The 14837-nt window shown below is 42.4% G+C and overlaps 1 protein-coding gene across 2 annotated transcripts in view; it reads right to left on the reverse strand.

Moving 5' to 3' along the window:
• Positions 1-315: 315 nt before the first annotated feature.
• Positions 316-14837, reverse strand: part of LOC139724814 (sestrin-1-like) — an 80849-nt gene continuing 66327 nt past the window's right edge. For both annotated transcript variants that reach the window (XM_071635937.1, XM_071635938.1), the window contains 6 exons: positions 10549-10731; positions 9355-9552; positions 8637-8772; positions 4177-4417; positions 3100-3325; positions 316-1554 (listed from right to left, as the gene is read on the reverse strand). In XM_071635937.1, the coding sequence (XP_071492038.1) occupies positions 1468-1554; positions 3100-3325; positions 4177-4417; positions 8637-8772; positions 9355-9552; positions 10549-10731 (1071 nt within the window). In that variant the 3' untranslated portion in view covers positions 316-1467. The remainder of the gene's footprint in view (positions 1555-3099; positions 3326-4176; positions 4418-8636; positions 8773-9354; positions 9553-10548; positions 10732-14837) is intronic.

A 14837-nucleotide genomic window follows, 5' to 3' on the forward strand; every position in this document is an offset into this window, starting at 1 on the left:
GGCTTTGCAAAGAACATATACATCTCACATCGTGTACCAGAATCCAAACACTGGGAGTTCTGACGATACCTTGGCCCACTGCTGTCTTAACACGTCATGTTCAGACAGTTTATAGGAAGTAAAAAGTCCATCCACGCTGTCTATGTGATGGTTTTCAAAGATGGTTACAGGCACATTTAAGGCTGTTGGACAGTTTCTCGCATCCCTTGCCTTGCCAAAAGTTTCGCCTGCCCTTGGCAATCAGGCAAGTGCTTACATGGAGCCAAAATATATACCCCAAAGAAGATGAATCTCTTTGTTAACGTCCCACCCTTTGACCCTTCTGCATTTCAAATCTTAAATTTTCCCTTAAGGATATGTAAATATGAAAGCACTTATATTGCAAATGCAAGGATATAACAACCATGGAGTTCTTATATATTCAGTCTCACAACCTGTAAATGCCGTGACTTCAAGAACACCTTATCTAAAATACTGCAAGATTGTTCAATTGTATGACAGAGCTGTGATGATGCAACTGCAATGTATATGTACAAGGTACTTCATCTTGATTGGTCAAGATCTTTATCAGAATCTACGCAGCACATACACATCATTGGTTCTGCGCTCAGATGAACTTGGAACGCTGTTCTTTATACATGTCTTGTCGCTCACATCAGCCACGAGTGGAAGTCAGAACAGTCTTCCTCAGATCCGCACAGGGTCGGCCGATTGGAGGAAAGCTCCGGTAGATTTCAAGCTGGGGCGAGGAATGTGGGTTGCATCCGTCAAAATCTGGTCTGTCTCTCTCCTCACCTTCCCTCGTCATGATTGCTTGGGGACAGCAGACTGGTACTGAGCTCCAAATAGCACAAACAAAACGCTCAATTCGCAATCCTCCAAAGCCCCCCACATGTAGCGGCTCACAAACGGCGTTGCTCCCTGGATGACATTCTTATGCCAGAGTCCACGGCTCGCAGAGAAAAGTCTCACATGGGCGGTCCCCCGTGCACTCTCTCCATCGGCGCCCTTCGGCACGACGCACCCTATGGCTCCCAAATTCGCACGAAATTGCATACAACATCAGCAGAGCACCACATTCACCACTTTTATCAAGAAACAGAATCAGGTGTGAGCTGTTTCACATGATCCCTTCTTTTTGTTTTTCAATTTGCACTAGGGTGCTTGGAAGAAATGCCATCCATGCATAAAACACTCGCAATTTTCCTTTCGGTATGGTGATCTCGTCACAAAAGCATGGGTGCTCCACACATTGAGCGCAGGAAGGGGACGGACAAAAAGACAAATGATCAGTGTGGAAAAAAACAATGGAGACTGGAAAAAACAACAGAAAAAATGTCCAAGGTCAAAAGTACAACCGGGGCACATCGAGAGCTTCACAAAAGTTTTCACTAACTAGTTCACGCTGTCGATTCTTCCAGCTTTACACATTACTGGGTTTCCTTTGGCTGGTGTGTGGCCAAGTGGTCACGTCATATGCTGCATGATTGCCCGGAGACAGTAGAGGAGACTGGCCTGTATCCTCGCCTCTAGTACCATTACATTGACATGGACCTGGTGGAAGGCAGACACAAAGGAAAGAAAAAATACACAATACATATGACATGGTGATAAATTTGTTCCGCTTACACGGCATTCACACTTGGGATAATCATGAAAGTCACTGCTTTTAAAAAGGGACTATAACACAATTAAAATATCCGTAAGTTCTGCGATAAGTTGTGCCTAGGTCTTGGAATGTTAAAGTAAGATGTGGCAAGTATGACCACAATGAGAGAAAAATATCCTGGAAATATCACAACATACACTGACATCAATCACACTCTATCTCTCAAATCGAATATCCAGTCAGAATGAACAGATCCATGACAGTTGCAATATGTGATCTGGCGACCAAACATCTAAGATGACTTCCTGAACTTTTGTCAAGTATGTTGAGAAGCTCAAATTTTGATCAGCCATGACTTGTTTCTATGCCCCTGCAAGTCCAAACCAGGCCAAGGGGGCTTCAGGCATTGAACATTCCTTCTTAAAGGGGAAATCCACCCTGAAAATTGGTTTATGTAAAAGAAAGCAGAAACGTTAGAAGAACAGGAAAGTGAAAATTTGAGCAAATTCTGATTAAGTAATGATTTTCTTAAGTTGTGATTGATCAAACGCAAATTGGTAATTCTGTGATGTCACAAGTGAGCTCATCCCCATTCGTTCTTGACTCAAGAATGAGAAATTTTGATTTTCCTATCAAATATTTTTTTTCCCCTTGATGCAGTCATTGTAAATCCTTTGCTATACAACCCTTACATGCAAAAATGAAAAGGGTACGAGATTTTATGGAATTTTATGCATGGGGCAAATGGAAAGAGAGCTCACACGCTACATCACAGAGAAGCCACTTTATGCTTGATTGATAACAGCATCAAAAATAAGTCTGAACTTTCTCAGTTTTGATAGGAATTTGATCAAACTTTCACTATCCTCTTATTTCCTTTTTCTGCTTTCATTCATACAATGTAATCTTCAGGGTGAACCTCCCCTTTAAGCTTTCTTTTCCATATTTTACTTTAAACTTGTCCAGCTTTCTTTTCCACATGCATCCAGTCTCTGCTTTACCCATCCCCTTCTTTCCCCAATAACTTTCATTTTCTGCCATCATGCCAACCAACCTCTATCTCCCTCCTCTTGCAATCCTTTTCCCTCCTTGACACTCCCAACCCCTACCTCACACTCCGCATGATCCCCTCAACAATGCCTACCTTGAGGTGTGAATTTTTTTCAATTTTTCTCCCTCTACAAACGAAATTTGTAAGATCGCAATGTACAGCTGATCAAACATCTCCGAAAAAGGAACCACAGGACTCGAACCTGTCACCTACTGCTTTCCGGACAGCAACACTGCCAACAGACTATCCCTGGCTGCCAGCAGTGGCACAATGAACTTGGAGTCCTGTGGTTCCCTTTTCCGACATGTTTGTTAAATTATGGATCAGCAGTTGCAATCTCAATACAAATTTCATTTGTAGAGGGAAACAAATTGAAGAAAATTTGCATCTCACCCTTCATCCCTCTGCTTTATATTCTCTTGCTTCCATTAATGCCTACCTTTTCTGAGTGCCTGAAGTCCCGCCAGAAGTTGTCGTAGTCGTGCTTGGTGGTGCGGTCCGGGAAGCAGGCGATTGTCTTAATGTAGGTCTTCAACTGCCGGTCGAGCAGGGCGTTGATCTCGCCGTAGTCGTAGTCGTCGTGCCGGATTCCGTACAGCGAGTGGATGTAGTTCCAGATGGCCCGGCGTAGCACCAGCGTCTTCACTTCGGTCTTGTGGCCCATCCTGGTCAGAGTAGGAATGAAATGCATGGGAGTCTCAGCATAATGACCTCACACGTATCAGGGCAATTACCCCCCGAGAACAATTACCCTCCCCCCTTCCCCCACTAAATACTGGTTAGTGATAAGGTTTGAATGAGGATTAAGGTTAGGGCTAGGTTTAGGGTTAGATTTTGGGTTAGGGTTAAGATTTAGGTTTAGGATAAGGATTAGGGTCAAGGGAAGGGTCTGGGGTAATTGTCCAGGGGGTAATTGCCCTAGAACCTTAAATGATGGATGATGGACAGGTTCAATGATAATGAAATATTTGGTTTTTTTTCCTCCTTTGTTGTTTTTAAATATCAATTTCAGCATGGTCTCTTGCTCCAGTAGTTGAAAACACACAGTTTGTGAGAACTAAACATCTCATATTTGTATCTGAAGGAAAAAAAGCAACAACATTACCACTTCTACACACTATGATCACATTCTACCAATGCAGAAAGCTAATCTAATTCCAAATATCTATTCACAATAAAAGATAACCTCTGCTAAAGAGCAAAGAAAATCATATCACTATGATCTTGGGTTGTTCATCATGGTAGGGCAAGATGCATTCACTGAACTCACATGTTGTAGGTCATGTTGTAGGCGAAGCCCAGCTTGTAAGTCTACGTGAGATAAAAATCTCATTTTTTTAAATCTGAAAATAAGTGTATGGCCCCTCCTACACATTATCATCACATTCTTTCAATGAAGATAATTGAACTACTCACAATAAAAGATCACCACTGCTAAGCAGCAAAGAAAATCAAATACAAGTAACTACACCCTTGTGTTTATCGTGGTTGGGCAAGATGTCACTACTGAACTCACGTGTTGTAGGTCATGTTGTAGGCGATGCCCAGCTTGTCATCCAGGAGCGGGGCAATGTCGGGGTAGTACCGATTGACTAGCGAGAAGCCCTGGTCCTCCCACGTGTAGTCCTGGGCCCGGAAGGTGGGGATCTGCGAGTTCTCGCCCCTCCTGGCGAAGTCCTCGTAAAGGAAGCTGGGATCCTGCAGGAACCCCGCAATGTCCTCCCGCTCGGTGCAACAATCGTGGTTCCGGGGTTGTACTGTGCACAAACACAAAGCAAAGAGAAACAAAGAAGAAAAAAAAAAGAGAAGAGAAGGAAATGTCAATTCTTTTTCCCAAGCAATGTTTTCCAAATTCATTCGCTACATTCAGCATCATTACTAGGCTCACATAAAAGAAAAAACGTCACTGGGGCGACAAGACCTCGTATCTACGAAATGTCAAATGTTCAGGAGAGCCAAAAAACATGGTGTCCAAAGCACTGTGGAGAAGCCTTTCCTTTGACATGCCGTGGTGGCTTCATTTTTGGAGTAAGAAAGTTGGGATTTGGACAGGACATCACTTAACCCATTATTTGCCCATTAATCCAAAAAAGTCATTTTCACCAAAATTGCAGATACAAGGTCTTGTCACACCAGCGACGAAAAGAGGAAAAAATATCAGAATTTTCTAGAGATTCCTGATTTCACTTTGAAAATAAAACAAGTCAATCTCTCAGCCTCCATAGGCTTGGACATGGCATTGACTAGCTGTCCAATCTGCTCCTTAATTTCTTGAAATTTAACCAAATCCGCTTGTACAAGCAACAGATCAAATGAATTGGTACATGTAGGTGACACATACACTCATTCTTTTTTCTTTTTCTTTTTTTTTGAGTGGGGGGGGGGGGGGGATAGGGTAGCTGGTTGTGACAATGTAAGTCAGAAAAGATATCCTTCACTTGTGATTTAATTTTTTTTTAGATTAACATACTCACAAAGCAGTAGAAATGCAAATTCTTAAAATGAAGAGAGTAAAGTATGCTCTGATTATACTGAAAGTTAAGGAGGATGAGACAATTGTGAAGGTAATTTAGATAAACGAACGGAAGAATCGAGTGGTTGAAGGCATCCTGCATCATCGTGGAAAGGGATGTTGGGGAAAAAACAATGATGATGATGATGATGGGAATACATTTATTAGGCGAATGACTCACTCGCTATGAAATAACTTGGCTTTCGTGAGTGTGGTGTGCCGCACATTTGCGCTTCTGAGATTGGATGTATTGAATTTCCTGTTGTGCCACACTCCTCGGCTGTTTCGCTGCGGCGCTTAACTTGATCGAAAGGTTCGCTGGTTTGGCACAATCAACCAAGACATAATCAATCAGAACTGAACCCCCATCAGCTACTTCTAAAACTTCTTTTTTTTTATAGATTATCACGGATATGAGATAAGCTTTGTTTATACTATCCACTTATTTCCCCACAACAGTGTGTCATGAGTGGCGATTAACACCACATCAAGCTAAGAACAAAAGAATCCATAGAAGGGAAAGTTATGCTTCCTTAAATCCATTCTTGGAATAGGATAATCACAGCATCAGCTGTTGGTTCAAGTGAGCGCTACTCTCAACTGATTGGATGTAGCAGCAACTACGTGAGCTAAGTAATCAAATTGATTCTGGGCAGGAAAGACACATGAACGCATGAAGCACTGAGCTTCCATGACATGGAATACCACAGCCTTAATGTTGTGTTTGGGAATACACACAACTGCATGGGAAAGGCTGAAGAACCTGGGGCCTGTTTCACCATGAAAGGTCTAAAAATCAATCTTAACGTTCAATTCAACTGATCGTAAGGACAATTTTGGGATCAAACAATCAATCAGCCCTCTGAAGTTACCAATTGTTTGACCATGCCATTTGGGAACAATATCTTGGGCCCCCTTGATAACTTCTAGAATAAATCTTTCAAGTCTTTGTATCTTTCCCAACTAGATTTGATTTGACCAAGTTCTAGAATACATCTTGAAAGTCTTTGTATCTTTCCCAACTAGATCTGATCTGAATCTGTCCCAACTTTGGGTTCATTGTTTGGTTTGATGTAGGTTCCCATGGTTGTAAAAGAGAGCTGTGGTATTCTAGCTTTCCTTTTTCTCAAGCGTGGAGGAATGTACTGGGGTAGAGTTTTATTTTGACAGGCCCACCGGTGGAGCCTCGCTGCCAGGAACCCCAGGTGTTGGCGGTGAGTCATCCCCAAACGCTAATCCCCGCTTGTTTCCCTTGGTACTGGCGTTCATCAGCCTTAACCATGGCACATTATCCCAGTTATTGTGGCCCTAAAAAACCTTTAACTTCAATTGACATGTTGACAGTCATGTCTGCAAAGAAGAACTGAGTAGAAAAAAAGAGTGAGAGAAACCGACATAGAGAGAGAGAGGGATAGAGAGGAAGAGATCTCAACTAGGAAGATGGGAAAAAAAGACAGAAATGGGAAAGTAAAGAACAAATGGGGAAAGCAGATGGGCGTGACTAAAGAGCAAGAACACACCCAAAAAAAAAAAAAATAAATAAAATAAAATAAATTGGGACAAATACGGTCAGGGGAAGCAGCTATAGGAGGGTTTTGTAAAGAGAATGACAATGTTTTCTGGTTTTTGTTCAAAACTCCCTCAGACTCTAGCCCAACGACGAGGCCTGAAAGGTTGTTGGTGGTGGTAGTGGTCGTGAGGTACCCAAGCAGAGATGGAATCATCTTCTCCTATCTGCACGCTAGTCCCTCTAAAAGGTATATCAATGCCAGAAGGGTGCCCAATAGCTTTATCTCCTGGCAACACTCCCCACCCTCTTCCCATGCTTGTTAAAGTCCCATGCCAATGTTTGGCCAGCTTGCATCGCGCGGAAGTCAGAAGGTCAAGTGCACAAGAAGTGGGTAAACCACTTGAGTAAAAAACGATGTAACATTCACAGCGGGAGAAAGGCGTGACTTAAAGGTGTCAGCCATCTTTAGTGCGCCTTCCTACTTTTCTGCAGCAAGTTCACCTGAACAAGGCATTTGGCATTGGGTGACTGGTGACTGGCACAACGACAATCTTTTCTTCTATCTCCACAGCTCACCTCTTGACCCTACTGCGTCATCAGAGTGGTTTATTTGTGATCAGTTTAAGGCACAGTTACGGCAGGTAAGACAGCAAACTGATGAAATGATCACAGCAGAGTTAAAGAAGTCCTGATTTGTGGACATTGAAAACAACAACATTTGTTTGAACCTTTTTTGAATGGCTTTCAAGTTACTGCCAAATTTGGTCCAACAAATATAACACAACTCATTATTAGACTGTTGGATCCAATATAAGAGGACAAATATGTCTCTTGTCCAAAGGAGCACTCAAATGCCAAGTTTCTGATGATGCCAGCCATAAAAAGAACTACCACGGACACATGCAGCATATCGTATGCTGAGTAAGAACACAATGTGACTTATAGTGGGACTAATCTTTGGCACCTAAACCTGGTTTAGTCATCAGTAAAGACTGCTCCTGCTAGTTTTCAGCCACTGAACGTGACTCTCTGGAGAGGTGAGCTCAGAGAAGATGGCACACACCACCGCCAAGTTTGCTTGTTTTTTCAAGATGCGTAGAGCAGTACTCAGCACCACTTTATACCATCTGTTGCACTTTCTATTGACCAAGTGCTCCAACAAACACCACTCTCATTAGCCATGAAATACCTAAAATATACACCTCTTTGGTAATCATGCTGAAGAAACAGGTTTCTCATCATATTCGGAATTATGCACTGTTCAGCCATTCCTTACTGAACCTGCAAATTGCAGACAATATTCCATTCCTTGCACATACACTGCAACTTCTAAGCTAATCTATCGAATATGCAGCTCTTTTATTGGATGCATGCACTGGTACATATTGACATGTGGACATCAAACACACATCTCTTAAAGCAATGTTTTCCTGTAAGGGAATGCCTGGTCAAGCCAAGCTCCATCTCTTAACACATGACTCAGAGGTGAGATTGTTCAGACGAAATGATGTGCAGCAAGTACTGTGCAAAACTCAGGTGCAAAACTTGTCACTTCCCACAACCAGCCAAATGCGATGACAGCAGTATCTATCAAGTTACCCGACACACACACACATAGTTCTATCAGCATCGTACATATTTCTGAATACATAACTAACACGTCCCCTGGCTGTCTGAACAGGTTAAGAAAGCATGTTGCAAAAGCATTAATTTCCTGAAACATCTGCAATATCCCGTCCCCTTGTTCACTGTGACAGAAATAGACAAACATACGAAATGTCAGAAATCTTAAAAATATGACTTGTTAACACACACACACACACACATAATATCTGTCACAAAATTGCAATCCCCAAATCAAAACTACAGTCATCAATGCACACAAAGATGCACACTCCCACCCAAACTTCGGACCCTCCCAAACGAGGTCATCACCGTCCATCCCCCGACTTACGTTGACCGCTCTGCTCTCGGACTTTCTCGAACTTCTTGACCTTCTCCTCGTGGGTCTCCTCCTCCATGTCGGTCTGCTTCTCGATGGTCTTCATCTTCTGCATCAATTCTTCCACGTTGCCTCCCGCCGATTCCTCCTACACAAGGGAGAGAGGGAGTGGGACAGAAATACGTCAGGGTACTACATAAGCGCTTGCCCAATTACCCGTGGCAAGAGATAATCAAAGTCGGGCAAGTGTTTTTTGAACAGTGAGAAAAAAATGCTTGCCCAAATTGGGCAAGTGGGCAAGGAAAACAGTTTTGAAGCCACCATTTTTGTTCCATTTCTTCCCGCTACAGACCCTTTTTTTAAACCCGGAAGTACGGAAGTGCCATTTAATAGAAATAGATAGAGATCTTGAAGTGTGAGTGCGGTAAGGGTATGTTTTTTCACTGAGGACCTTTTTTTTTTTTGCTTGTCAGCTGAAGAAACCTGGAAATGGAAGGGGAGAGATGAGGATCTTTTTTTTTTTTTTTTTTTTTTGCTTGTCAGCTGAAGAAACCCGGAAATGGGCCCCCACACTTTTGAAAACGCTCCGCCGGCCCTGATATATGGATGCATCACGTACACACACAACAGGAAGCCCTTTGTTGATGTTGTAATTCTTCAAAATGGACGTTGTTGACACCATGGCCAGCTACACAGGCCGAGTGACAACATGCGCAAAGGGGACACTCACGGTGGGCTCATTGTTGTTTGAGAGTCCGGCGTCGTCGGACAGCGACGGCGGCCTCAGCGTGTGACCTCCGTCCATGTCGATTTCAGGGTTGATGCCGCAGCCGTAGATGAAGCTCGGCAGCGATGAGAAGTGAGCGATGAGGACTATCGCCTGGACCAACTCAGATAGCGTCCAACTGTGCCGGCCCTTCAGTAATTTCTACCAGACAATTAATCAAGGCAAAACTGATTTATCCTTCTCAATGCCTCCGAGCCATTTCATGACACGTAGTTACTATTTGAAGCATGAACAGAAAGTGAAATCTAAGTGTAATAAAAAGAAGGTCATAACTATCATAGCTGTATTCTGATTTGGGTAGACATACCAGCTAGCAAAGTTTTAGACTCCATGCGGTGTGACAATTTTGGCATAAGAATAGATGATGACGAGGGAACACAAGAATTTTTTTTTAAAAGCTAAGTAAACATGCAAAATATTTCTGTTGGACCCTTTTTATGTGAAGAGGTTATAAACAGTCTCTCTTTACCCCACCCTAAAAAAAAACCACACACATAAAGGGTCCAACAGAAATATTTTGCATGTTTACTTAGCTTTTAAAAAAAATTGTCACACAAATCCATGTTAACGTGTGAACCTGTTTCATGTTATTTATGATGTCGTCATAACGTGCACTATGAGATTTGTTGGGAGGTAGAGCCATGCGTGTGAGGCTACAGATGATTGTGTTTTATCACCATACTCTGAAGTACCTTAGACCACGTCCCTTTAAAAAAGAAAATTGCAGCATATTTGTCTCTGCATGGAACTGCAAGAGAGCCACAGGCTCATTAAAGTACCAGTCTCAAGAGCACAATTTATATCTTGAAATAAAACATCAGAACATGACACATCAGTTTTCGATTTGACATGAGGGTGTCTCATTAATCATTACAATTCACTACGTTTGATACTGCAGTGACAGTCACAAATGCTTAAAGATAACTGTTGCCTCACCACCGATATTTGCTGTGTTACACTGTAGATCTGTAGGTATAGAATGTGCATTCCTTTTATCTATCTCTAACACATTTAAAACTACAAAGAGAAATGGACTGCGACTAGCAAAAGAGAAAAGAGTTGGAGGTACATCGTGAGCATTCATCTTTTTATGATGTATGGGGGGGGGGGGGGGGGGTTTCTTCCATAATTGGGTACCTCTATCATTTCTTGTGTGATCAGCCAGGGCCGGTGGGACAGGAGCTTGATGAGTTCGTAGAGATCCTGGAGTTTTGGGGGTACATGCTCCACCCCCTGGAACCACTTGGGGTCTCCGCCCTGGGCAAGGAACTCGCTCTCCTGTAGTTTGATGACATAGGAACATCTGTGACGGGCAGCTGCCTGCAGGGGTGCGGAGATTTGAACACAGGAGAATACGTGAGAGGGGAAAGCAATGACAAGTCATATTGGCAAACATCAATACACAAAAATGAGTATGATGATGGTGAACATGACAATATACTAGTAATACAGATTAAACACCAACAATGATCCAAATGATCAATGACTGCAACTGTATAAGGCTTTACACTGTAAAGACTCACTTTTTGCCTGCTTTCAAAGGGCAAGTAAAACTCAATGTAAGTCAAATTTAAACAAGCGGGCACTTCTCCGTTTAAAATACACGTACGGGGTCCCTGCCTGAATGCCCTCATATGGGCAAAGGGTGAGAAATATCCTATGTAATGCTTTGGACTGGTTAATGCTTCATGATAGGTATTACTGTAAAAAAAAAAAAAAATAAATAAAAAAATTTGCAAATTTCGCGAGAACCGAAGATTCGCAAAAGCAAAATGCATAAAAAAGTATTCCTCTACACAATGCATTGAATGTCAGTGGTGATTAGCCAAAGTTTGATACCCCAAGTGTTTCTGGTTTTACAGTACATGTATAAAGTTACTTTTAAGCCTCACATAGGTTCTGTCTGTCAGCGGAGTTCAATACTGGGGCGTTTGTTTTTGTCGTTGCTGTTGTTACCAACTCTCTCCTCTGTGCTATGACAGAAATTGACATACTTCCAGAGATGCCATTTACCCTTGAGAAATGAATCAAGCTTTAATCTATCACCATGGCAACGGTTGGCAGATACTGTACACATGAAGATGAACGCTATAAACATGAACTTTTTTTTTAAATGAGAATGGAAATATGCCTTACTGTTAAATGAACAGGAAAGTGTTTTTTTTTTCTTTTTGATGAGAATGGAAATATGCCTAATTGTTTACCTTCTGACTTCATAAACAGCTGACTTTCAACAAAAATTCCTTGCATCTCATCATCTTGCTCTCTTACGTCAACACACTTCATGCACGGCTCTTCTCGATCTCTCATCTCTCTAACCAACACTTGTACACTATCTATTCTCTCTTTGTTAATCGTAACCACCTAATTTCCTGTACCCCATCTCCCTCCCACTCTCTCTTCCCCCTGATCTGTGGAGATTTTTGTCCTCTCTCCCCCTCCTCCCCTCTCTCTCTCATTTTCCTTCAATTTCCTCCTGCATTTTTCCGCCGTTCCACTCCCCCTCCCCCACATCTTTGCCCGCCCACACAATATCCGGATCTCACTCTCCCCCCATTAATGTGCGTCCCACTTGGTCCAATCTCGTCACTCTCTGCAATGCCGCTGTGTCGTTCCCACATACAACGTTCAAAATCAAATCAAATCAGCTAAATTCGATAGATGGGCCAAGACTACGAACGTATGTACGTAAGCGCTGCATGAAATCACAACACAGTTCACTCTGTTGGATAACAGCAATACAATGAGAACAGTAAGTGACTGGCAACATGCTTGTAACATGCAAGGAACCAGATACAGTAGGACCAAGAACAAGTTACTATGTAGGCCTACCATTTATAGCTGCCTACTATCAACACTATGAACTGACCAGATTTGCATCAAATCGTTAGCAGAAAACAATGAGGCGCGATAGGCCAATGGCTGAAATATTAAGCTGCATATCATGATCATTTCTCTGCGAAGGTTGATGTTTTTCACAGAGTACCATTTATTTCACTTTTTTTTTTTAAAATCATGACATAATTATACCCTACTACGACTACATCACGCTTTTTCCATTAAGAAGGTCATCGGTCATCAAGGAGGCATTGCAGAAGTTTGTTTCATAGGAGAGTCTCCTGAGATAGGGGACTGAACTTTGCTAAGATGACAGCTTTCAAGCAGCTTGCTGTTTTCTGTGTGTTGTTTTGACTTGGCTCCCAGTGAAATCTTGTTGTGGATGAGGACCGACTTGTTGTTGTTGTTGCTGTTTACTCCAGTGGTCCGTTTGTGGGCGCACATGTGTTGCCACGTGCCGTCCACATGGTCCGTCAGCCGGGGAGAATCCAGGGGCCTTTGCAGGGGGTTAAGGAAGTTGCCTGTGGACCTGTGGGGCCTCAAAGGCTGTGCGAGTTGTAAGTCGAGAGCTCAAACAAGGGAAGGAGGAGCATATGCAGGCTCATAGAGAACAGAAAAGTCCGTATCGTGAAGTACACAAATGCTGAAACTGTTCTGTCATATCTCCCTGTCAGTCTATGTCTTTAGGTATCATAGAACTATGTAATGAATATTCTTTTAAGCAGAGACCATATTCACTTGCCCTTGCTATTTATCTTTCAAAGTCGACTGCATGTTTGTGGAACAATTATAAGTAACAGCTACGAAATCTTTCCTTTGTTCATAAAAGTTTGTGCGAGATTCATCTGAACACAGAAACAAGTATTTAGATACAGAACTGAAAGGACAAACCAAGTGGAGGAGAAAAAAACCAAATAAATGAATTCCTTAAATACCAGTAGAAATAAACGACAGAAGTGAAATAGCAGTTATGTAGTTCGATGAAAAGATATCAAAAGGAGATAAAACTGTTGTCAGAAAATAGGGACCCTGGGTCATAGAACCGATTTCCAGGTATGGCCATTGTTATCATGGACTATGACAGAAGTATTCAATACTATGGGAACAATGGCTGCAGCGAAAGCTGCACACAATCTTGTGCAGAGTGCTAGTTAGGAAATAACAGCACCTGGGAGGTTTGCTAGATTTTTAGTCTATCTGTCCACACACTTCACAGCACGCACAGGTGTGCTGAAGCAAGACTACCAGGGTTGGGTTTTTTTTTGCCCTTTGTGTTTTTCTATTCCTCAGGAAGAGGGCATGTCATGGGCAGGGTTACCACCATCCAATGAGAAAGGAGAAAATGACTCTGGCGAACTTTCCTCATCCCAGGCAAGCACAGCTCACATCACCAGAAAGAACTAGGGCACCACTGTGGTTGCTATCGGCTAGGGTCACGACTATCCCCTTGAGATGACATGTGAGGGTTGGTTTTGTAGTTCAGGGTGAGAGAGAGAAAAAAAACTCTGTGTGTATGTGTATGTGTGTTTATACAATGTGCTGTCTGTATGTGTGTCTGCCTGCACATTTGTCAGTCCGTGTACCAGGAGCCAGCCGGCATATTAACTTGAATCTTGAATTGCAAATTGTTTTGCATTGTAGGCTAAGACTTCTACTGCCCTGTGCACTCTCTTTTCAGGAACAATTTGTGTGTGTATGTGTACACATTACCATTTGAATTGTTGAAAAACAGTGAGACAATGCTGTTAGATTGTTATTGTTGGAGTTAAGTTTGAATATACATGAAGATCATTGATAGGTCAGGCATGCTTGGACAAGCTTTGAGCCAACTGAACTAGTATACAACTGTGCAAAATAGCCATGACTGATGCCATACAAATGTGAGCAGTGACTCTGGAATAAAAACAAAGACTCCATTGATATATCCATTCAATTTTATATAAATCAATATCAGAAATATATTTGGCATCAAGACAAAACTGCTATAATGGAGAGAAATTACTCGGAATTTTAACATAAGCGCTAAACGATTACTGCTCGGGCAGTAACCTTTTTTAATTTCTTACGTAATCGCAAGTGTGATTAAGCGCGAAAGTGTGCAAGCTGTTTGTGCAGTATTTATTACAATATCAGCTGCAGTCACAACAGTTGGTTTGTTTACATTTGCTGGTGATGACCTTCAGTGATTAATTTCCCGGCTGGTAAAAAAGCAGCTTCTCAAAACCCCATAGCATTTATAACACTGCAGTTGAGGCTCTTTGATACCCCTTTCAGTAACTCATGCATTTTTGGCTAGCTCCTGGCCCGAGCTGAAGTGGCCTCCACAACGCAGTAAAAATTGTGTTTGGTAACTATAGCAGAGCTGCGCTACAAAATTTGTACTTTTACGATGACGCATTCACGAATTCAGCCACGTAAGGGATAACTACCATGGTAACTAAACACATGCTCCGGCGCAGGCACAGCCAGGTAATTGTGACCTTTGACCGTGCAAGGAATTTTGGCCCGAGCCTGGCGCTACTACCATTCAAACACTCTACGATCGGCGCCAGGCCCAAGCCTGGCCTGCGCGTGGTGCTAGGCTGCAG

This window comes from Diadema antillarum, unplaced genomic scaffold (genome assembly GCF_040938485.1).
Source record: "Diadema antillarum isolate AM-2024a unplaced genomic scaffold, OU_Dant_1.0 scf00000231, whole genome shotgun sequence".
NCBI classification, from domain to species: Eukaryota; Metazoa; Echinodermata; class Echinoidea; order Diadematoida; family Diadematidae; genus Diadema; species Diadema antillarum.